The sequence below is a fragment of the Mustela lutreola genome, chromosome 10, assembly GCF_030435805.1.
Source record: "Mustela lutreola isolate mMusLut2 chromosome 10, mMusLut2.pri, whole genome shotgun sequence".
Classification (NCBI taxonomy): Eukaryota; Metazoa; Chordata; class Mammalia; order Carnivora; family Mustelidae; genus Mustela; species Mustela lutreola.
In genome coordinates, this window is record NC_081299.1 from 79,039,236 (window position 1) to 79,064,592 (window position 25,357).

At 38.0% G+C, this 25,357-nt stretch overlaps 1 protein-coding gene across 5 annotated transcripts in view; it reads left to right on the top strand.

Annotated features, from left to right (window-relative positions):
- The first annotated feature begins 22,596 nt into the window (after positions 1–22,596).
- The window catches only part of MTF2 (metal response element binding transcription factor 2), a 60,584-nt gene continuing 57,823 nt past the window's right edge, over positions 22,597–25,357 (top strand). For 4 of the 5 annotated variants that reach the window (XM_059135407.1, XM_059135409.1, XM_059135410.1 and 1 more), the window contains exon 1: positions 22,598–22,892. In XM_059135407.1, the coding sequence (XP_058991390.1) occupies positions 22,888–22,892 (5 nt within the window). In that variant the 5' untranslated portion in view covers positions 22,598–22,887. Of the gene's footprint in view, positions 22,893–25,357 lie in introns of all 5 variants that reach the window. The other variant, XM_059135408.1, reaches the window with a different exon arrangement.

Consider the following 25,357-nt stretch of genomic DNA (forward strand, 5'->3'; position numbering starts at 1 on the left):
GAGGGCCCTTGTTATGATGAGCACTGGGTGTTGTACGTAAGTGAGGAATCACTAAATTCTACTCCTGAAGCCAGTATTACACTATATGTTAACTAAATAGAATTTAAATAAAATCTAAATAAATAAAGAACTCAGATATTTCTATTAGGCAGTTTGTATAGATGACCTTTACTTATCAAGGCCATTAAATTACCTGTGAATAAAAATCTATTTAATATTTATCATTGGGCAACTGCAATTGTAATTTACAAACTACCTTTCAATTCATTTATTCTGGAGATAGTTGGGGGCTGATGAGCTTTTTTTCCCTTAGACCTCTCCTGGTTTGCTGCGTACCCCAGTGAACCTGGTATGTACCCAAATGCACCAAAACCATGCTCCCCACAGCATCCAACTTCTCACCCCCTCCCTTGCTCCTTCAGTCAACCACAGCCCTCTTGGGTGTTAAAACATTTTGTGCAGGGCAATCTGTTCCCACTCAGATTCATGCTTAGATATCTATGTAATTGTGGCATATATTTTTACCAAACATTTCTTTAAACTGAATCTGGAGGAGCTGAGAAAAAAGACTCAGTGATTCACTCTTCTAGATCTTTTAGGTCAAAAGAGTACAAAGGAGATGTGAAAACATCCAATTAAATTCTGAGAGCTTGCAGATTAAAATATCATTGGCTCAAAGCCACTCAGTTGGAAAAAAAGGCTAGAACTCAGGAAGTTTTCTGCCCTCAGATGCATTGCTTATCCCTAGATGTATCTAAAATCATTTAGAAATAAAGTATTTTTTAATCAGAGTTGGCTTGGTGGACATGCAACCTGTGCAGTCACTTAGGGCTCATGCCCAGAAGTGCCCCCCACTTGGTTTAATGCTCTGGTGTCTCCATCTGGAGAGGTTTAATTATTTTATCTTTGAACTTTGAACTTAAGATCTTGTAAGTGAAGTCTGGTGGGACAACGTGGCATGGGTAGAGATAAATGTGTCCTCTACTCTTTGCTGTTGAGTTTGCATATAATTTTTTAGATTTGCCCCATGAACACAGAATTCTGGTGGAGACCCACAAAGCCTGGGAGTTCAGCGAGATGCAAAGCAAGCACCAGGTAAGCATGTTACATCTGAAACTAAGTGGGGCCCTGAGAGGCCATTTTTTTCAATTCAAATCAGAACTTGCTCTGAATCAGGAAGCAAGCAATGTCATCCTGAGAAACACAAATGACTCCGAAATCCCATCCCATCCTTCCTTACTCATGTCAATTACCTGTCTTAGCCAAGCACTTATGCTGAAAATGATGACAAAGAAGGAAAGAGAAAGAGAGCAACCTGTGGTTCTTTTCCTTTCACTTCTTTCTCACTTAGCAGTAGGCTGAAGATAGTGCAGATATAATGTGTGCATCGTATAAGTGAAATAAAAACAGTTGAGTTTGTTTTATACAGTGTTTCCATTGTTCTGGTAAGAACAAAACACATGCAGGATGTCTTAGTGGCTCAGTAGGTTAGCACCTGCCTTCAGCTCAGGTCATGGTCCCTGGGTCCTGGGATTGAGCCCTGCATTGGGCTTCTTGCTCAGTGGGGTGCCTGCTTCTCCCTCTGCCTGCTGCTTTCCCTGCTTGCTTGCTCTCTCTCTCTCTCTCTGACAAATAAGTAAATAAAATCTTTAAAAAAATACATGCATATGTATGAACTACGATATATGAATTGTGTGATTTTGGTAATTCTGCATGAGTTAACTGTTCTTGTATTTACATTTAAAACTGGTATCATGTGTGCCGGGGTGGCTCAGTCAATGAAGTGTCTGTGCGCCTTTGGCTCAGGTCAGGACTGGCTCAGGTCATGATCCCAGGACCCGGGCTGCCTGCTCAGCTGGGGGGAGTCTGCTTCTCTCTCTCCCCGTGCCCTCCACCCGCCTCATGCTCTCTCTCTCACTCACTCTCTCTCAAATAAATAAATAAAATCTCTTAAAAAAATAAAACTGGGGCACCTGGGTGGCTCAATGGGTTAAGCCGCTGCCTTCGACTCAGGTCATGATCTCAGGGTCCTCTCTCTCTCTCTCTGCCTACTTGTGAACTCTCTCTGTCAAATAAATAAATAAAATCTTTAAAAAAAAATAAAATAAAACTGGCAGTGCATAATACAAAAGTGAACATTGAAATCCATGCTAATAATTTAAAATTGTATAGTTTTAAATTTTAGAATGACGTAAAATATCAAATAAACAGCATCACTGCAAGTCCAGAAAGAGACTTCAGAAGAAAGGAAAAACTTTATATTTCAGCACTTTTTAAAAACAGCTTTACTAAGGTATAGTTCATGTATCATACAATTCACCTGTTAGAAGTGTACCATTCATTGGTTTTTGATATATTCACAGGTTAAGTACAACATCACCACAGTCAATTTTAAGACATCTTCATCTCTTCAAAAAGAACACCTACCCCCTTTCCCCAGCAAATCCCTCTCCCCTGTTCAGCCCTGTGCAATCACTGGTCTCTTTTTATCTCTATAAATTTCCCTCTTCTGGATATGTCATGTGAATGGAATCATATTATATATGGCCTTTCAGTGACTGACTTCTTCCTTTACTTAGCATATTGCTTTCAAGTTTCATTCACATTGTAGCATTTATCTGTGCCTTATTCCTATTTGTGGCCAAATAATATACCGTATATGAATATACTGTTTTTTTTTTATCCATCTGTCAGTTGATGGACATTTGCGTTGTTTGTATATATTATATTTCTTTAATATGACTCTTACAAATAATTCTGCCACAAACACTATATTTTAGTACTTGTTATGGTACTTTTCTCCTGCTTTTGGAACAAGGGGACCCAGTATTTTCACTCCCTCCACCTTGGGCTCTGCACATTATGTAGCCAGTCCTGGTTTCCATTAACTTAATTCAAGAAATACTCACTCAATTTTACCCTGCCCAAGGTATTATAGTTGACAGTGCCTGACTTTAGGTGGTCTGCAGTGTGGTAAGCAAGCATAAATCAAGTACATGTCATGCTTGGATCATTAATTTCAAAGGAATTACAATATTTTAAAAGTTCTTAGCACTAAAACACTTTAATATGTAGAGTACAGTCAGACCTGGACAGAGAGTTCTCCGTGGAAGACTGGCTCCAACATTTGGAATCAGCGTTGATCACTTTCACAAAACTACTGTCTGCCAGCACTGATAAGCAGAGCACCTTTTCCCTAAAATAAGCAGAAAAAGACAGACATGCTGATAAATACCAGGGAAACCTAGTTTCTGAAGCTGCCAGGTGCATTTGTCTGTGGAAGACAGGGAAGAAAGGACTTAATCTTTGGTAAAAGCCATTATAGGGACTTTATTGGATTTTGTCTTTCTGTTGCAGCTAATGTTGGCCATTAAAATAAATCATGGTTGACTTGTAAATAGTCCAAATGAAAAGAAGGCTAGGACATCAGTCTGAATTAAAAAGTACCTCTATGTTTTAAGAGTAAGAATAAGCCTGAAGACGCCTTCAAACTTTAGAAATGAGTAGAGTGGGTGGGAACTAAGGTAAGATGATCTCCAGAATACCCTTGCATAAGATTTCCAGGTTATCTGCAGTTATAGAAGTAGGGAAGGAAAAAAAATAAAACTTACAAGAAAGAAACGTGTAACAAACAATCCATGCTGGGTTTTTCTGCTTTTCTAAGGGTATATGTAGACTAATTCTAATGAAAAAGCATTTCATTTAAAAAGCAAAAAAGGAATTCTATTCATAAAAAAAGAAGGAAACAAATGCTGATCTCCTAATTGTTAATTCATCATCTTGTTTGTCTTGGGAGCCTCCTCTGTAATAAGAGTGGAAGGAAAAGACATAGTCATTCCTTTTCAAGAAGTCCAGACTAAAAGGAAGAAACAAATAAATCAGTATCTAAATAAGTCACAGTCTGAGCAAATGAAACATGGAAATGGGAATAAAGTGAAACAAGAAGGAGCTTGGCACCAATGGGATGAACACCAGAACATTTGAACTGGTCTTTGAAGGATGGAAGGAGCTCACCATGTGCACAGGGAAATGTCCATTTTCACAATGACAACAGATTAAGGAAAAGTTTTAAAAAATGTTAAGAAAAAGTTTAAAAATTAAGGAAAAAAGTTAAGAAAAAGTTAAATTCTCCCAGGCTCTTGCTCCCAAGTTACTTTCCTTTGCTTGCCTGAATTTCTAAATTCATATTCTCTTATCCCAGCACAAACTCCTTGTTCTAGTTAGACAGACCTCCATTAGTGGGGTACAGCATGGTTGCCACCTGTCACCCTCACATTTTTATCTCGTTGGACATAGAATCTTCCCCCGCATCCTCACCCAACACTAGTTTCACCTTCTTCCTACTCTCTTCCGATGCAAATTTAAAGGCTTGTCCTCTTCACATTATTTTGTTCTTGTTTTGTTACGGCATTTATTTTGTATTGAAATTGTTTATTTACTTTTTCCTTTACTTAACTCTGAGGGTAGGATTCATAAAGGCTTTTTGCTTTTTCTGTCTCCAGAAGCTACCACACACATAATAAACACTAAGTTAGTGCCTTATTAGAAGAAAGGAAGAAGAAAGGGGGACAGGGATTTATGTTTGCTTCTGATCATATTCTGTATTTTCATATCTCTGTATCTGGTGCTAATCTTGAAGCTCTACTTCAGCCCTCCTCAATTAACATCTACTTGCATTTTAAGCAATTGGTTTTGTACTCTGTGTTTGTTGTCACACTCTCTCTCTCTACCTCCAAATATGCTAGTTTTTTAGTATATGTGCTGCCGAAGCGAGCACTCCAAATATGCTAGTTAACTATGATAAAGTGTTAGTCTTCTAGTCCCAATCAATGCATATATTTGGCTGACTTTCAGTGCAGCATGTTCAGTTATATTTGTCTGCGTGTTAGTGACCAGACACTCAGGGTATGATGAAAGTCTTGTTCTTTTGAAAAACCAAAACCCAAAATATACCCATGTCCTCATATCCCTCTTTTGTAATCTTTGTAGTCACAAAGATTTGAAATTTGATGTTTCACAGAAGACTAGCTTTCATGCCAAGTGAAATATTCATTTTCTAAATTTTTAAAATTAATATATAATGTATTATTTGTTTCAGTGGTACAGGTCTGTGATTCATCAATCTTACACAATTCATAGCACTCATCATAGCACATACCCTCCCCAGAGTCCATCACCCAGCCACCCTATCCCTCCGAACCCCCTCCCCTCCAGCAACCCTCAGTTTGATTCCTGAGATTAAGAGTCTCTTCTGGTTTGTGTCCCTCTCTGGTTTCATCTTGTTTCATTTTTCCCTTCCTTCCCCTATGATCCTCTGTCTTATTTCTCAAATTCTTCATATTAGTGCAATCATATGATAATTGTCTTTCTCTGATTGACTTATTTTGTTTAGCATAACACCCTCTAGTTCCATCCAAGTTGTTGCAAATGGAAAGATTTCAAGGGTTTTGATGGCTACATAATATTCCATTGTATATATATACCACATCTTCTTTATCCATTCATCTGTTGATGGACATCTGGCTCTTTCCATAGTTTAGCTACTATTGTGGACATTGTTGATGGAAACATTCCGGTGCACAGTGCTCCTTTGGATCACTATATTTGTATCTTTTAAGGTAAGTATCCAGTAGTGCAGTTGCTGGTTTGTAGAGCAGCTCTATTTTCACTTTCTGAGGAACCTCCGTACTGTTTTCCAGAGTGACTGCATCAGCTTGCATTCCCACCAACAGTGTAGGAGGGTTCCCCTTTCTCTGCATTCTGGCCAACACCTCTCGTGGTTAATTTTAACCATTCTGACTGGTATGAGGTGATATCCCACTGTGGTTTTGATTTGTGTGAAATATTCATTTTGATTTATCCAGATACCCTTCCAATGAAAAGTTCTAGAAAAACGCTAATGAAATCCCCAACTTTACTTATTCTGGATTATTTGAGACTCAATTTCTCTTGATGATATTTAAAAACTATATTATCAGTCTTTGTTCACTTCAATAGGCCTTTTAAAGTATAATTCTCTATTTTATAAATTATTTTTTATTGCATTTTAAGGTGGATGCTTGTTAATGAACTAGAAAGAAATGAAAATGTAAATTTTAATATTTCAGGACTGTTTCTTGCAGACAACGAACACCATCAATGTCTTCAGTCAGTTCAACAGGTATTTTGTGAAAGCAGAAGGGTATCTTAACAAAAAGTTCAAGTCAGCTCAAGCTTGATTGTCATGAACTGAAATTTTTATTATTGTTTATGTTCCTAGTACCGTAGTAATAGAACAACCCAGTACTTAATTCCAGTAACAGGACAATGCAAAATTGAGTAATACATTTACCCTACCTCCCAGAATGTCACAGATTGGTGAACGAAGTAAGCAAAATACACACAACTAATGACAATATGAACCAGACAATGTGATGGGTTTTTTCCCCTTTTTTTAAAACCCCAATTGTGATTATAAGCAAATGCTGACTTAATGCAGCAGCTGAGTCAGGAGTATCTTCACAAAACTAGTGACATTTGCTCTAGGACATTTGCTTAAAGAATGACTAAGACAGGGAAAGATGAAAGGAAGGACAAGGACATTCAGGCAGATTAGTAAGTAAAAAGATTATTCATCTGATGTGCCTGAAATGGAAAGTGGAAGTAGGACAGAAAATGGTCAAGGTAGATCCAAGATGGGAACCCAGGGTGAGTGTGTACTTTCAGTGGAAGAAAGGAAGGATCTAAGCGATAAGCGATAGATGATAAGTAACAGTTGAAGTCATGGAAGTGGATGAATTAGTTGAGGAAGAATAGACTGGAGAATAAAAAGGAAAAGGACTGAGGAAGGGGTGTCATGGTTACTAGTAAAGAGCTCTGCCAACAAAGAAGAACTAGCAAACATGCAGGTGAAAAATCCCTCAGAAAAGTATTGAGGTTTGCAGATTCTTACTATTTTTTTTTTAAAGATTTTATTTATTTATTTGACAGACAGAGATCACAAGTAGGCAGAGAGGCATACAGAGAGAAAGAAGGAAACAGGCTTGCTGCCAAGCAGAGAGCCCGACACAGGGCTTGATCCCAGGACCCTGGGATCACAACCTGAGCCGAAGGCAGAGGCTTTAACCCACTGAGCCACCCAGGCGCCCCAGATTCTTACTATTTTGTTTTACTTCTTTTTTCATTAAAAAAAAATTGGTGAAATTTATCTTTTTAGGGCAGTTTTAAATTGACAAAAGACTGAATAGAAAGTACAGAGAATTTCCATATACTCCTTTCTCCCACCCCTTAGATTCCCCTGTTATTAACATCTTGCATTGGTGTGGCACATTTGTTAAAATTGATGAACCAACCTTGATACATTATTATTTACTAAAGTCCACAGTTTATATTGATTGCTAAACTCTATGGGTTTTTTTTAATTGTACTTCTTGATGTTCTTCACTTTAGAGATACATCTTGACAATGAGTTTATTCATCTGTTATTCTTCTTTATGGTGATATTTTATAATTAGTCTTATGTAAACATTTTTTTAAAATTTTCATCAGAATGGGAATTACAGATATATCCTATTCTGGCATCATATAGTTATTCTTCATTATCTCCACAATAGGTATTAGAAAAGAAAATATTCAGGGGTACCTGGGTGGCTCAGTCGTTAAGCGTCTGCCTTCAGCTCAGGTCATGATCCTGGGATCGAGCCCAGCATCGGGAGCCTGCTTCTCCCTCTGCCCCTCTCCCTGGCTTGTGCGCTCTCTCTCTCGCTCTCTCTCTCACCCTCTCTCCCTCTCTCTCTCTCAAAATAAATAAAAATCTTAAAAAAAAAAGAAAAGAAAATATTCACAAATCTAACTAGCCACACTTCTAGCATTTCCTACTTCCAATTTAAATGAACAAGGAATATCATATTTCTTTCTCCCTTTTATATGGAACTATGAATACCAAAGTGTTTATGGTGTCTATGTCTATGTGGATAGAGAATAATTTTTATTTTATTTTATGCTTTGTATTTTTCTATATTTTTCCAGAAATAGCACCAATACTTTGTAATTGGAAAGAATACGTGTTAGAGAAAATTATTGGCTGGTACAAAAACTTTCTTGCTGTTTTCGTGAAGATACTGGAGAAAAATCGAATGTTATATTTTAATGAAATATAGGGGCTCCTGGGAGGCTCAGTGGGTTAAGTCTTTGCCTTTGGCTCAGATCATGGTCTCAGGGTTTTGGGATTGAGTCCTGCATAGGGCTCTCTGCTCAGCAGGGAGCCTGCTTCCTCCCTTTTCCCTACCTGCCTCTCTGCCTACTTGTGATCTCTCTCTCTGTCAAATAAATCAATAAAATGCTTTAAAAAAAAGAAATATATGTTAACAACAGAAATCTTTCACAGAAGTCCTTAGAAAGAAAAAGCAGAAGGCCTTTTGAATAAAAGGCTTAATTTTAAGGCCAAAGCTAATGTCATGTCATGACTTAAAAGCACTTTACTTCCAAGTATACAAAAATCTATTAAGTTGAACAGTGAGACTATTGTCCATAAGAATACCAGATATTTTGGATGGATGGAAGCCTATAACTGTAAACTGATGGACTTTGTAGTCTAAAAGCAGTTGAGGGTTTCTACCCTTAAGAAACCGTTTCTCGTGTTACAGCAATTAAAATTTTAAAATGTATAGAACAGATTGTGTTACCCTCCCTTTATTTGCACGGCTTGCTGAAAGTGAATTAGTACTGTGAGAATCCTTATTCCATTCACAACTCTCATATATACTTATGGTATTTATACATCCAGAGTGTAATTGGTCACTCTTGTCACCATCTGCCCATGGATAATTTCTACCTTAAGAGCTCCTGGATCCAATGTCTTGTTTTGACATTAGACACTATAGTTAATTCAAACAGAAGTAAATACCACAATAATTGGTGCTCTAAAACAAAATTCAGCCCACTAATTTTCACATTTTTGTGAAATCTAATATACTCATCCACCACACTAAGTTCACTGCATATCAGAGTGAAAGCTTGAGAATGTAAGAATGAGATCTAGGTAGAAATTACCATCATTCACTTACCAAAATATTCTCAATAAAATCAATTGAGACTACTGAATTCAATTTTAAAAAGTTAGACCTAGACTTCTCCAAATATATCAACTATAACTACTGACTGATATCCATGGTCACCCTTCCCATTCACATTCCACTGTTTCTTTTAAATCATAATATGGTATAGCCTATTAAATTTTTTTCAAGGACTGAAGATTCAAAAACAAAACTGAATAATTTAAAACCAGAACTTCTTGGGATTATAGAGAATCTAAGAAATATGAGCATGTAATTTGGGAAATCTTTATAGTTTATATTGTTTTAGAAATTTTTAATCACAGCCAAGGTAAAATAGGTACCAAAAAATGAGATTGCAACTAAAATAGATTGTTTGAAAACTCATTTTAGAAAGTTTGTTAAACTGCCCCTCAATAATTGTAAAAAGAGTAAAGGGAAAGCACATGGATTATAGAAGAGAAATATTTTTAGACATAAATGACATTATCTGTTTATAAGATTTATATATTTCTAAGCATCATAATTTAAGTTTTAAAAAGATTTTATTATTTAGGGGTAGTTGAAATACAATGTTATATTAACTTCAGGTGTACAACATACGGGTTCAGCAATTCTATACATTATGCAATGCTTACCATGGTAAATATAGTTACCATCTGTCACTCTATAACAATAAAATATTATTCACTGTATTACTTATGCTGTACTTTTCATCTCTGTGACTTATTTATATTACAATTGGATGTTTATATCTCTTAATCCCCTTCATATATCTTACCTATCTCCCCATACACCTTTCCTCTGGTAATCACCACTTTGTTCTCTATATTTATGAGTCTGTTTCTGTTTTTGCTTGTTGTTTGTTCTAGATTCCACATATAAATGAAATCACATGGTATTTGCTTTTCTGCATTGACTTATTTCACTTGGCATAATACCCTCTGAGACCACCCATGTTGTCAAAATGGCACATCTCATTCTTTGTATGGCTAATTAACATTCCAGTGCATGCACATGCATGCGTATGTATTTACACCACATCTTCTTTACACATTCATCTGTCAATAAACACTTATTTTGCTTCCATATCTTGACTATTGTAAATATTGTAAATAATGTTGCAGTAAACATAAATCTTTTTGAATTAGAGTTTTCATTTTCTTTGAGTAAATATGCAGTAGTGGAATTATTAGATCATATGGTATATCTATTTCTAATTTTGGAACCTCCACACTGTTTTCCACACTTCTACCAACAATGCATGAGGGTTCTCTTTTTCCACATTCTTGTCAACACTTGTTATTTCTTGTCTTTTGTTATTAGCCATTCTTACTAGTGTGAAGTGTTATCTTGTGGCTTTGATTTGCATTTCCCTGATGATTAGCAATGTTGAGGATCTTTTCATGTATCTGTTGGTTAACTATATGTCTTCCTTGGAAACATGCCTATTCAGGTCCTCTGTCAATTTTTAATCAGATGATTTGGGTTTTCTCGGTGTTGAGTTGCATAAGTTCTTTATGTTTTGTGGATATCAACACCTTATCAGATATACCATTTGCAATTATTTTCTCCCATTCAGTAGGTTGTTTTTTCATTTGGTGGATGGTTGCCTTGCCATTGGAAAAACGTCTCATTTTGATGTCACCCCAATAGTTTATTTTTTCTTTTGTTTCCCTTATCTGGAGAGACACACCCATAAATATGTTGCTAAGACTAAAGTCCAGGAGATTACTACTTTTTCTTTTAGGAATTTTATAGTTTCAGGTTTCACATTTAGGTCTTTAATCCATTTTGAGTTTATTTTTGTGTATGAAAATAAGAAAGTGGTCTAGTTTCATTCTTTTGAATGTAGCTGCCCAGTTTTACAACGTTATTTACTGAAGAAACTGTTTTCTTTTTTTTTTTATGAAATTTTCCTGTTTTTTTTTTTTTTTAAGATTTTGTTTATTTCCTTGACACAGAGTGAGAGATCACAAGTAGGCAGAGCAGCACAGAGAGAGCAAGGGGGAAGCAGGCTCCCTGCTGAGCAGAGAGCCTGATTCGGGGCTCGATCCCAGGACTCTGGGATCATGACCTGAGCCCAAGGCAGAGGCTTAACCCACTGAGCCACCCAGGTGCTCCAGGAACTGTGTTTTCTGCATTGTATATTTTTGCCTCCCTCGTCATAGACTAATTGACTGTCTCTGCATGTGTTTGTTTCTGGGATCTCTATGCTGTTATATAGATCTATGTGTCTTGTTTATTTGTTTGTTTTTTATTTTTTTATTTTCTGGTACCATACTGTTTTGATTGCTATAGCTTTGTAGTATATCTTGAAATCCAGGATTATGATACTTCTAGTTCTGTTCTTCTTTCTCCAGATTGCTTTGATTTTTGAAGTCTTTCATGGTGCCATACAAATTTTAGGGTTATTTGTTCTAGTTTGGTGAAAAATGCTGTTGGTATTTTGACAGGGATCACATTGAATTTGTACATTGCTTTGAGTAGTATGGACATTTTAACAATATTGATTCTTCTAATCCATGAACATGATATATCTTTCCATTTGTTCATGTTATCTTCATTTTCTTTCATTAGTATTTTGTAGTTTTCAGAGTATAAGGTCTTTCACCTCTTTGATTAAGTTTATTCATAGGTATTTTATTCTTTTTGGTGCAATAGTAAATGAGATTGTTTTCTTAATTTCTCTTTCTGCTACTTCATTATTGGTATACAAAAAGGGAACAGATTTCTGTATATTAATTTTCTATCCTGCAACTTTACTGAATTCTGGATATGTATTTTTGCAAATATTTTTTCCCAATCCTTGGCTTTTTTCCCCCCACTATCTAAATGGTGTTGTTCACAAGGTAAAAATATTTTTCATAAATTTCAACTTATCAGTGTTTTTAATTCATGGAACATGGTTTTAGTGTTGAATCTAAAAATGAATTGCCAAACCTGAGCCACATAGATTTTCTCCTAGGTCATCTTCTGAAAGTTTTATATTTTTGCATTTTCCATATCTGTTTATACTCAACAGAATTTGTTAAACAAATTAGTGGAAGCTAATGGTAGTAGAAATGGAACAGATGAATTTGGGTGGGAAGAAAGTTACTGACTCCATAGATTTTGTAAGCATCAGTATATAATTAACAGTTAAAGCCTGTTGGAAACTCACTTAGAGAACTAAGTTGCTGGTTAGGACATAGTTAAGATAGCCAGTTAATCAGAAGGGCAGGATTTAGTGTAGACAAAGGGCAAGTAAGTCAGAAGAGAAACACAAAGATCTGTTTCACTGGCCAGAATTTCAGGAGAAACAGTCCAGTACCCTGGAGAGCTCCCCAAGGAGCCCAGGTTTTGACAGCTTTGGAGCTTTCAAAAGCCTCCGGCAGCATCTAAATTTTCTCATGGGTTATATGACCAAAAATCTATATTGCTGCCCTGTATGAGTTTTATTTATTTTTTTATTTAATATTTTTTATTTTTTCTTTCTTTTTTTAAAATTTATTTTTATTAGAGAGAGAGAGAGGTCACAAGTAGGCAGAGAGGAAGGCAGAGAGAGAGGAGGAAGCAGGATTCCTGCTGAGCAGAGAGCCCCATGCGGGCCCGATCCCAGGACCCTGAGATCATGACCTGAGCCGAAGGCAGAGGCTTAACCTCCTGAGCCACCCAGGTGCCCCACTGTATGAGTTTTTTAAATAACATTTTAATTATTAGAGGAGCAGGGAAATTAGGAAATAGGGACAAGCACAAAGAAGAAAAAGAATCTTACCACTTAGAGATAACCATAAACTAAACATGTATTATTATTATCATTGTAAAGATTTTGTCTTTAAGTAATCTCTACACTCAATAGGGGTCTCAAACTTACAACCCTAAGATCAAGAGCCACGCACTCTTCTGACTAAGCCAGCCAGGTAGCCCAACTCTGCATTTATTAACTGATGACAATGATAAAACAAAATCCATAAGCACTGTTCATTTTTGTCTTCCTATCAGCCATCCTGCAGGTATTCCAGTTTAATACACAAATTTTGTAAAATTAAATTTGATTACTTAAGATTTTATTCTGCTTTAATTATAATTACTAATTGTGCCAACCTCTTATTCCTGGCATAGAAGAGTCAGGGAAGAATGCTAATGAAGCAGATTGGATTGGAGTACTAAGGGTTGATTAGGTGTGTAGTTTTCCATCTTATACCAGCCCACTCCTTTTTTGAACTCCAAATGCATTTCCAGCTGTCCACTGGACATACTTGTTTTAATATTCCATGGACAACTTAAATTCAACTTCTTCAGAACTTATTTCATTAGTTTTTTCTTTAAGTTGTTTCACATATTTTCTTATTTGTCTTGGTTAGCTTCAACATCAGCCACCTTATTTTAAGATGAAGTAGGGGGAAAAAGGACTGAGAGGGAAGAAGAAATAAAGAAACACAGTCATCATCTTTCATTTCACTCAAGCCACAAACCTCAGAAATATTCTTTTTTAAAATATTTTATTTATTTATTTGACAGAGAGATCACAAGTAGGCAGAGAGGCAGGCAGAGAGAGAGAGAGAGAGAGAGAGGGAAGCAGGCTCCCCGCCAAGCAGAGAGCCCAATGCGGGACTCGATCCGAGGAGCCTGGGATCATGACCTGAGCAGAAGGCAGAGGCCCTAATCCACTGAGCCACCCAGGCGCCCCTCTCAGAAATATTCTTAAATCAATTCATTCTTTCACATATCTCTTCCAATAATTGCCAGGTTTTGTTAGTATCTTCTTCTGTCTTGGGAGTGCCTTCTTTTTTCTATCCAGGCATTTGCCCATTACACAACTGGACAGTTGCAGTGGCCTCTTTATTTACAGTACTTTCCATCTTGAATCCAATTTCCACACCACATTAGAGAGATATTTCTGAAGGATAGATTTATCTTAAAGCCTTTGATGGTTCCTCTGTTTCTCTATAGGATAGCGGTTAAAGAGTGGTTCCAAAGTCAAACAAAACTGGATTTAAATCTGCACTTACTGTGTGTGACTTTGGATAATTTTTTTTATCCTTTCTGTGTCTTTGTTGCTTTATCTGTAAAATAGGAATTAATAGCTTTTTCTTAGGGTAGTTGGGAAAATTAAATTAAATAACATTTGTAAAGTACTTTTCATACATCTTGGCAAAGGCCAAACATTCAGTAAATATTATTATTAACATTATTATCACTGTTGTTATCAATGGAAGTACAAACTTCATTGCATATTATTAGATTTAAAGTGGCAGCCCAGCATAGCAACCCCCTTTTTGGGGGAAACACCGTTTCTTCCACTCCAAATATGTGCTTCTTGTGGTAGCTGCTGATAGAAAACTTCACTTCTTTGGCTGCAGGGATGGGAACTGATCTAATTTTTGCTGAACAAAATTTGCTGAACAAAATTTTGCTGAACAAAATTTGCTGAACATAATAGCTCATCTTTTTGCCTGTAACATCTGGTACAGGTTTGGCATGTGATCCAAGCCTAGCCTATTGAAATGCTTTCATGGGATCTCCTTTCCTACCCTCCCCGTTTCCCTCCCCTCCCCTCTTCCAACCCCTTCCCTCTCCTCTCCTCTTCCCTTTCTTCACATCCCCTCCCCACTTCTCACATCGTCTCCCCTCTCATCTCATCTCCTTTCCTTCCTTCCTACCTTCCTTCCTTCCTTCCTAGAACTCTAAAGGTGGGGATTAGGAATGGGGAAAAGAGGTAGAGGGAGAGAATTTCCTTTTCTTAACCGGTTACTATAGTAATATGTAGCTTTGCTGAGTGCCTTTTTCCTACTAAAAAGAGAAGACCATCTGCAGAGGAAGAAAATGAAAACACCATTCCAAGAGGAGTAAAAACAGGAGAGGTAGAGTGGGAGAGGAAGAAGAAAGTAGAAACAGGAGAGGGAGATGTGGGGAAAGGGAGAGACTGAGAGAGATTGAGATGGAAGAGCCCGATACCTTTCTAGTTTCTGTTTCCAGGCGAGACCAAGGCAAGGGGTTCTGCCCTTCCAAAGCTTGTTCAGGTGGCAGACATAACCTTTGCAAATCAAAAAGGTCTTAACGAGTATATCACTTGTCATATGGAGTCTCTCACAATAAGACCCATCCATCTTTCTATCCTTATTTATATTCTTCATGCTAGGTTCCACTAAGTTTGTTCTCATTCTTAGGATATATCACACCTTCTCACTTTTTTTTATAGATTTATGTTGTACCTTAATTGCTTTTTAATATCATTATCTCTAGACCCTTAAGCCTTCCAATCTACTTTGTGGATATGTATTATTGCTTCTTGTATCTGGTCCTGAACCGTATACAGAGTAGTTCTCCACATTAAGAAGAACATATTTAACATTATTCAATAAATGTCCATTTATTTAGTATTATAAATTATTTATTGTTATAAATGTCCATTAAAATTTATGTATTGTTAGGGTTACTCTGTGGTCCAGGTGTTTCCAGGAACAGGGAAATAAAGAGGAATGGTGTCATCCAACCCTCAAAGAACTTGAAGTTGAATCAGAGGAGTCAAACATGTAATAATTGCTATAAGGGAAAAAATCACTTTACACATACTATTTCATTTATTCTGTTTGATAAAGATTTAATGTTGATATTCTTAACGCCCCCCCCTCCTTTGAGCTCACCAAAAAAGTCAGACTGGGAAAGTTTAGTGATTGCCTAAGATCTCTCAGCTAATAAAGTGACAAAGGTTGACTGGCAACGGAGGTCTTCAGTCCCCTGGGATTCCTACTTCTGTTTCCCTGTCTCTCATTTCATGTTGTCTCTCTTACCTTGTCCATGTCTCTGAATGCTCAGCAAAATGGCAGTGTAAAGATAGACAAGATAGCTTATCTTTCTTACTATTGGATATAATTCTCTCTCTCTCTGTCTTTCTCCCTCATCTCCCCTCTCTCAAATTTTGGTGATTTAATCTTCCAAAGCTGGTGTAATAAGTAGGGATGTGGAAGTGGGAATTGGAACCTAGCTCTTTTGACTCTTGAGTAATTTGTTTTGACTGTACACACACTTTTCAATCACTCACCTGAAATTTCTGACTGCCAAGACAGCACAAATATCACCTGCTGGCAGCACATCCAAATTCTTCTGGGGCTGGGGTAGAGCAAAGATGATTTGACAAGCCTGGGGAAGGTGCATGTACTACAGGATCCCAGCTCTGGGGAAGCTGTGCACACTGCCTGCTGAAAGTGCACGTTATTAATTTTTTTAAAGATTTTTGTTTATTTATTTGAGAGAGAGAGCACGAGTAGGGCAGGGAGGAGCAGACGGAGAGGGAGAAGTATGCTCTTCACTGAGCAGGGAGCCCGATGTGGGACTCGATCCCAGGACCCTGGATTCCTGACCTGAGCTGAACAAAGGCAGACGCTTAACTGACTGAGCCACTCAGGTACCCCGGGAGTGCACTTTAGAACCAGAAGGGGAAACTGCTCTAACGAATGGTCTCTTCAGCACTCTTCTCTGACAATGCTTAATGGTCTGCCAGCCGCTGAAGGAAAAATATTTAAAGGGCCCATATCCATTTTCACAAAGCAATAAATGAGTGAATTTGGAAATGACAGTCAATAAATTGATAATGGCATACTGTATTTTAAGGTGTATTATATGAGGGATCTAAATTTTCTATATATTTGACCCTTGAACACACAGGTTTGGACTATACAGAAACACTTACATGCAGATTTTTAAAATAAATACAACAAAGTACTTTAAATGTATGTGTCTTAGGATTCTCTTTTTCTTTTTTATTTACTGAGAGAGAGAGAGAGAGAAAATGGGCACTGAGGGTAGGGACAGAGGGAGAGGGAGAGGAATTTGAGAAGACTCTCCACTGAGCCTAGATCTCATGACCGTGAGATCATGACCTGAGTCGAGACCAAGAGTTGGATGCTTAACCCAATGAGCCACCCAGGTGTCCCATCTCTTACCATTTTTTTTTAAAGATTTTATTTGTTTATTTGAGAGAAATAGAGAACAATTGGGGAGGGACAGAGGAAGAGAGAGAAAAGCAGTCTCTCTGATGAGCTGGAAGGGCCACACGGGGTTCTATCCCAGGACGTGGAGATTATGACCTGAGCCAAAGGCAGAAGCTTAAGTGACTGAGCCACCCTGATGTCTCTAATGACTTATTTACTTATTTATTCTTTCTTTCTCTCTCTCTTTTTTAAAGATTTTATTTATTTATTTGAGAGAGGGACAATGAGAGAGAACATGGGTGAGGAGAAGGTCAGAGGGAGAAGCAGACTCCCCATGGAGCTGGGAGCCTGATGTGGGACTCGACCCCGGGACTCCAGGATCATGACCTCAGCTGAAGGCAGTCGTCCAACCAACTGAGCCACCCAGCCGCCCCTCTTTCTCTTCTTTTTAAAAACGATTTTATTTACTTATTTGACAGAGAGATAAAGAGAGAGCACAAGTAGGCAGAGAGGCAGGCAGAGTGAGAAGGAGAAGCAGGCTTCCTGCCGAGCAGGGAACTGGATGCAGGGCTTGATCCCGGGATCATGACCTGAGTCAAAGACAGACACTTAACCAACTGAACCACCCAGACACCACCCCCCCCTCAAATGATTTTCTTAGTAACATTTTATTTTCTTTAGCTTTGTTGTAACAACATAGTATACACTACACATAACATATAAAATATGTTGATCAACTGTTTCTGTTATTGGTAAGGTTTCCAGTCAGCAGTAAGCAGTTAGTTGTTAAGTGTTTGGTATATGTGCTGCCAAAGTTAGCACAGTAGTTAAGTGTTTTAGGACTGAAAGTTATACAATGGATTTTCAACTCTGCCGGGTGGGGGTGGGGTCGGTGTCACTCACTCATGTGTTGTTTAAGGGTCAACTATAGACACTTTTTACAACAAATAGCTGTTTTAAAAGCAGTTGTTCTTGTTATATATGGATGTTTAAGCTTTGGATAAAAAAGAAAAGGGATTTTTAACAAGTCCTTTGGTTATTATGGAATCATTTTTTTTTCCTTTTTCAGTTCTAGTTCCTTTCTAGACTTATGAAAGCCAACTACAAGGACACAGCATGTCTTTCTTTGACCTTTCTGATTTGTCTGATGATTTGCATTTTTACCTCAGCACAATGGACCATGTTAAAGGTCTTCTAGCCGTTTTCCATGAGAGGGTAATAGGTATAATTGGGAGGTTTTAGGTTTGTAAATGAAGTATTTTTTAATTTCCCTGTGACTTTTCAATGTTAAATATTGAGAATTATTTAATGTTTGAATACTCCACTCAAATTTTCATATTTTTTATTTTTGGTTCTGATTATGGTAGAGATTTAATATCATTACTGAGTTCTGTTCCATATTAACATATCTAGGTTGTATCAGTCATAATAAATGGTACACATAAAATATGCTGGATGGCAGACCATTTCAAGTTGCAGTGGCTTATTACAATAAAATTTTATTTCCTCCAATTGAGTATGTGTATGCAAAAAAGATTACTAGAGACCCATACCTCATAGTGTACACAAAAGGTAACTCAAATGAATCATAAACTATGTAAGAGCAAACCTATAAAACTTCTAGAAAAAACACAATAGAAAATGTTTGTGATCTTGGGTCAGGCAGAGAGTTCTAAGATGTAACATCTAAAGCTTATGGCATTTAAAAAAAGATAAATTGGGGCGCCTGGGTGGCTCAGTGGGTTAAGCCGCTGCCTTCGGCTCAGGTCATGATCTCAGGGTCCTGGGATCGAGTCCCGCATCGGGCTCTCTGCTCAGCAGGGAGCCTGCTTCCTCCCCTCTCTCTCTCTCTGCCTGCCTCTCTGCCTACTTGTGATCTCTCTCTGTCAAATAAATAAATAAAATATTTAAAAAAAAATAAAAAAAAAATAAAAAAAGATAAATTGGATTTATCTTTTGATAAATACAAAACTTTTGAGCTTCAAAAACACCATTAAGAAAATGAAAAGACCAGCCATGGAGTGGAAACAAATATTTGCAAATCATGTATCTGGTAAAGGACTTGTATCCAAGATATGTAAAAAGCTTATAACTTGATAATAACTGGACAAACAGTCCAGTTAAAAAATGGGTAAGAGATTTGAGTGTGTGCTTTACCAAAGATATAAGAATAGCCAGTTAATGAGCACATGAAAAGATGCTAAATATCATTAGCCATTAGGGAAATAAAAATTGAAACCACAATGAGAAACCAGTTCACTCCCACTGGAGACAATAGTTCTTTAATTCTTTGTATAAATAGAAACATAACCAAAAAACAAGATGACATTCATTCAGTATTTATGGAGTAAAGGAGGGAGGGAGAGAGAGAGAGAAGGGGGACTCTGAGTTCTATTAGCAAAAGATGAGAGAGAGTCTGAAAGGAATCTTCCAAGAGGTAGGATAATCATACATTTGACTGGGGAATGGTTTTGCTAGGTTGAAGATAGTACAGTTAGGTCATGGTAGAAAGTTAAATAACTTAACCTTCAATTTAAATAAGACAGATAATACCAAGTATTGATGAGGATATGGAGAAGTTGAAACCCTCATGCATTGCTTACATGTTATCTCAAAAAGTTAAACACATCATACAACATAACAATTCCATTTCTAGGAGACTATCCAAGAAAAATAAAAACAAGCATCTACACAAAGACTTGTACACAAAGTTTTACAGCAGCATTACTGATAATAGCCAAAAATTGGAAATAATTGAAATGTGCATCAACTGGTGAAAGGATAAAGCAAAATATATTACATTCATGCAATGGAATACTATTCAGCAATACAAAAGGAAGAACTATAGACCTGTGGTATAATAGTGATGGACCTCAAAACGTTGTGATGAGTGAAACAAGCCAGATCAATAGACTATATATTGTAGGAGTCCATTTATATAAAAAGGCTAGAAAGACAAACCTGCGGAGATACATAACATTGTCTGGGATTGGGAATAGGAACAGTGACTGATTACAAATGGGAAAAATGGATATTTTTTGGGTGGTGGAAATGTTTTAAAACTTACTGTGCTGGTGGTTGCACAACTCTAGTTTCTGCTTATTGTTGTCATTTAGGGACCTGAAGTGACAGATGTTCTATTTTAATACATGATTCCATTATCACCACAACAGAGGGAAAGGGAATGTGCCTCTGTCCCTTAAAGCTTTTCCTGGGAAATGATACACATCCCTCTCCTCCCATTTTATTGGTAAAAACGAGATACATGGCCATGCCTACCTTCAAGGATATAAGAAGTGTAATTGTACTATGTCTGGAAGAGAGGAGAACCAGAACAGTCCTAACAACTATGATATAAATAAATAACAACAGTAAAGAGTACCGTTTGCTCTGACTAGAGTTTCTTTGCTTTTATTTCTGAGACACTTGACACTTATTTCTTTTTGAAGTCCTACTCCAAGACTTCTGGCAGAAGTCTGGAAGATGGCAGAAGAGGATCCTAGGCTCACCTTGTCCCACCGATACACCTAGATAATACCCGCAATCTATGTATAGTCCTAATCTATTGCATGTTGCGTAGTTGAAATTTCTAAGCCCTCAGTTATGGATACTCTTTATTTTTTTTTTTAAAGATTTTATTCATTTATTTGACAGAGAGAAATTACAAGTACACTGAGAGGCAGGCAGAGAGAGAGAGAGAGAAGGAAGCAGGCTCCCTGCTGAGCAGAGAGCCCGATGCGGGACTCGATCCCAGGACCCCGAGATCATGACCCGAGCCGAAGGCAGCGGCCCAACCCACTGAGCCACCCAGGCGCCCATGGATACTCTTTATATTATACCATGACTCCGTCAGTGACTTCGATACCCTGAGCACCTGGTTTCCTTAAATTAAATTGATGCACTTTAGAAAAACGACAAGCTTTTTCTTTCTTCCTTCCTTTTTTTTTTTTTTTTAAATAGGCATCATTGCTTCTGTAATGTATAAGGGATTAGAATACTTTTCTGTGGCTAAAGAGGCCAAAAGTTAGACCAGTAAATGGGAAACATAAGAAAGCAGATTAATAGGGGCACCTGGGTGGCTCAGTGGGTTAAAGCCTCTGCCTTCCGCTCAGGTCATGATCCCAGGGTCCTGGGATCCAGCGCTGCATGGGGTGGGGTGGGTGGGTGGGTGGGTGTGTATCTCTTCTCAGAGGGGAGCCTGCTTCCCTTCCTTTCTCACTGCCTGCCTCTCCGCCTACTTGTGATCTCTGTCCAATAAATAAATAAAAATCTTAAAAAAAAAAGGCAGATTATACATTTATAGATGGAGGAATTTTCTAATTACTAGGATTGATGAAATTGAAATTACTCTGAGCAACTGAACTACTGAAGATGTTTAAGTTGTGGCTTGATGACCCCTTGGGAGAAACACTGAGAACTTAGACCAAATGTTCTCCAGAACTTATGTTCTATGATTAGGCTTTGCTGCACAGCAAATATATCCATTTGTGTAATATCTTTATTCATTTGTGAACTGTATCTACTTTTTTTAAGTCAAAACTCTTCTCAACCAAAAGTGTTAAGGGCATGGAAGAGGAATTTATGAGAAACTACTTTATAATAGAATTCAGAGAAAGTGAAACTTGAAAGGTAGCAGACGCTGTATTCAGACAGACTTAAATTTGATTAGAATTATTAGGAGAAGCAAAGGAGTAGAAAGTATGACTAAAATATTTAAAATGTTGAATGGTTTGGATAGAACAAATATTTATTTGCCAAATCCTGAGATTATGGGCGGGAGAATCGTTTTTGAAATGTGAGCAAAGTGAGTTTAGGCCCAAGATGTATTTCTTCTGAGAGAAAAGAAACCTGTATTAATTTATCCTTGTATTAATTATCCCTGTTATATAATGAGACAAAAACATAAAATAATTTTAAAATTAAAAATATATATTTTGACAAAATTATGAACAAAGGTACCCCAGGTGGCTACTAGGAGGAGTTGGGTTGTAACTAAGCATGCCCTTCCAGTTTGTCACATGGACTTCCGGTCGGCAGCAGAATATTGGCAGGCTAAGGGTTTGCCCTAATATGAGAAAAGTTCTGTATTCCTAAAATAAATCACTTTGCAAGGTATTATTCTCAGATTTCATCACAATTAGGAATGATTGCAAAGCAGGTACACAGGAAAACTTTCACTGTCAAGGAAAAAAAAATTCCGAAAATCTTCTACGCAAGGCGCTCCTGATAAGGAATTTGGGACTGGACTATAATCGCAGAGCAAAATTTAATTCTGACATCCAGGGTCTCCTCGGTGAAGGAAATTCGAAGAGCAGGCCTCCAGGTAAAGACAGAAGAAACGTGTTTTATCTAAGATAATGAAAGTAAGTCGGCAAGACCAGATATAGAGCGCACTGCTGCATTTTTCCGGAAATAAAAAATGCACAACGCAGACTGGACACGACACCTTCCTTTACAAGAGAAACAGCAGTAACACAGCATACGGACAGGAACGCAGCGATCACTATTGTGTTAGCGCCGGCGGCGGAAGGACTTACTCCCACCGCTACGTGAAAGAGTCCTTCTTTGTTCAGCTTCGGCCAGGGACGCAGAGCGCGGTGTTCTTCCGCGCTTGCTGCACAGTCCCCGCCCACTCGCTGCCCTGGAGAGCTGCCATTCGGCACCAGAGTCGTTCCGCGCACCCAGAATGCACCGGCGGTCCGCGGGAAACCAAAATGGCGAAGGGCTGTAAAGAAGTGGGCTGTGTTTGAGGCCGGTTAAGAAGGCTCACTCTGCTCTCAACCCTCGTCCCCAGGACCTCGGTTTGCGCGTGTGCATGTGCGGGGTGCCCGGTGGGGCGGGTGCCCAGTAAGTGTTTGGACTCGCAGGGGAAGCGCCCAAGGGGACGTGATTGGTTGTTTTTTCCTGTATGAAGCGGTTGGCACCACTGAAGTGACCGAATGAGGTGAGAGACCTTGGCCTGGGAACCACGCTCTTCCGGAGGAGGTGGGGGTGGGGGGGAGAAGGAAGAAAGGAAGCAAGTATAAAAGATGGAGGATCGAAGTGGGGGTGGGATCTCCAGTGTGTGTATGTGGGTCCCTTGCATTTATGTATATGTTGAAAAGGATGGATAGAATGGTGTGGTCATTTAGGTGTTGGATAAAATAGGGAGCGAGCAAGGCATTGGGGAAGTCGGTTGGAGGACCAAGATGAAACGTTGAGACGGGGAAGCTGTGTTTGGAGGGGCAGGAAGGAACCTGGGGGCGGGAGACGGTTGGAGGGGCAGGATGAACCTGGTGATGAGGGGGTGGGGAACCGAGGGGAGGAGCCGTTAGGAAATGCGGACTGAGGGAGACGTGGGGAGCTGAATGAAGGTGCTGCCTGGGACCTTAGGGGGCGCAAAGGGAAGTAGCAGCTTGGAACCGGAGGGTGGTGGAATTGTATGGAATTGGAGTAAGGGGCTGAGTAGAAGGGCAGGATGGAGTACGTGGGTAAGGGAAATACTAAGTTGAGCCTGGAAGCAAACCCTGAAAGCTTTAAAGGGGTGAAAGGGGAGGGAAAATGTGAGGTGGCAGAGAGACACCTAATATTTGGAGCGGACAATGAAATCTAACTCATCCCTCCTCGGATGTAGATATGTATTATTCATTTTTACAACTGAGGTAATTACGGTTCAAGGGATTTTAACTGATTTGCCAAGATTTCTTAACATATTTTGGTAGTGCCAGAACTCTTAACTCTCAGTGTGTGTTTTACAATCTGGTGTCTTTGGTTGCTAGAATTTTTTTTTTTTTCTTTTTTTGGAAGCAACTAGAGGGAACAGATGGATTTATCGGGGTGATCTGACGAACAGTGAGGGTTAGTGAACAATGGAAAAGGGATATGGAATGTTATTCTATTCTTTAAAACATTTAATTTACGTTAAAGTTAGACCCATTTACAAATAAAAATATGCAGACCTAGGTAGGCCTGTCTGTGTATAACCTCAGAAAGTACCGTATGAGGTCAGTACAGAACTAGAAATATGTAAATAGTGCCTGTATTAATTTGACTTCAGATGCTGCGATAGTAGTAACTTTCTCCTGCAGCATTGATTCCATGCGACCCTTCTGTATAGGTTGCTTACACGCTGGTTTCAATTTCCATGTTTTCATTTTCTCTTGAGAATTCCTTTTTTGTGTTGTTTTGTTTTGGGCAGTAGATTGCAAAGACTGAATCTGAAAGTATTTTATAAGGGTAAAGTAAAATGTACTTATATTTTTAAGTGACCTTTTCAAAGGCTTGAAAATGCTTTACATGGAGCCATTTTGACTCACAGCTTTAGGTGCTCAGTAATTTTGGCAGGGAAGGAGTTGATTTTAAATTTCTTAATATAGAACATTTCATTCTTGATATTTAGAATGTTATTGATACTCCAAACATTTGCAGTTATAGCTTGAGAGGGAATACAAGGTGAAATGGTTTTTGTTTTTTTAGGTTCCTAAATATAAAAGCATATTCGAATTCACATTTTAAGTTTGCTCACCTTCAGGTATTTTTTTAAGTGCTAAAAATATTCTAAAATATTTGAATTAAGAGTGCACCTGTTTCCTGATGCTGCATATTCATGTTAATGGCATTAACGGAAATCTGTACCTACCTATCAGGATGAAATACACAATTTTAGAACTAGAAGTATAGAAGTCATCCAGTTAAACTTTTTTCTGGATTAAACAAAATATATTTAGTGATGTTTTTAATTATGCTGGTTGCTGCAAAGCTCAGTTTGGAAAGCGATTTTATTCTGTGTATTTTGGTGTGGGTCATAAATTTTTTGATGTCGTTGATTTATAAATACACCTTTCATTAGATCCTTGACTGAAAGGGTAATTTGCTTTATTCTTATTTCAGCATAATCTTTATATCTGGCTTTAGGAAACTGGTGATATAGTAATAATCTATTTTAACAGATAGGGAAATTTGCACCTGAGTTGTTGTCATAGCCAATATCTGTAGCTGGGTGGTTCTGGAAGTAAAATTGAACTGCTGTTTTAATTAGTCTGGACTTCATGAATAGTATTCTTTGGTTGATATTTTTATGCTTTGTTTTCCTTGTTTTTCAGGGTTTATTGCATTAAAATGCAGTATAACAACCCTAAATTAGAATGTATAAATTTCTGGGGCATCTGGGTGGCTCAGGTTAAAGCCTCTGCCTTCAGTTCAGGTCATGATCTCAGGGTCCTGGAATCGAGCCCTGCATCAGGTTCTCTGCTCAGTGGGGAGCCTGTTTCTTCCTCTCTCTCTCCCTGCCTCTCTTCCTACTTGTGATCTGTCAAATAAATAAATAAAATCTTAAAAAAAATGTATAAATTTCTGTGTGGGTATTTTTTATGTATTGGTGTAGTGCTTTTCAATAGAATTTTCTGCACTGATGGCAGTGTACTGTATCTC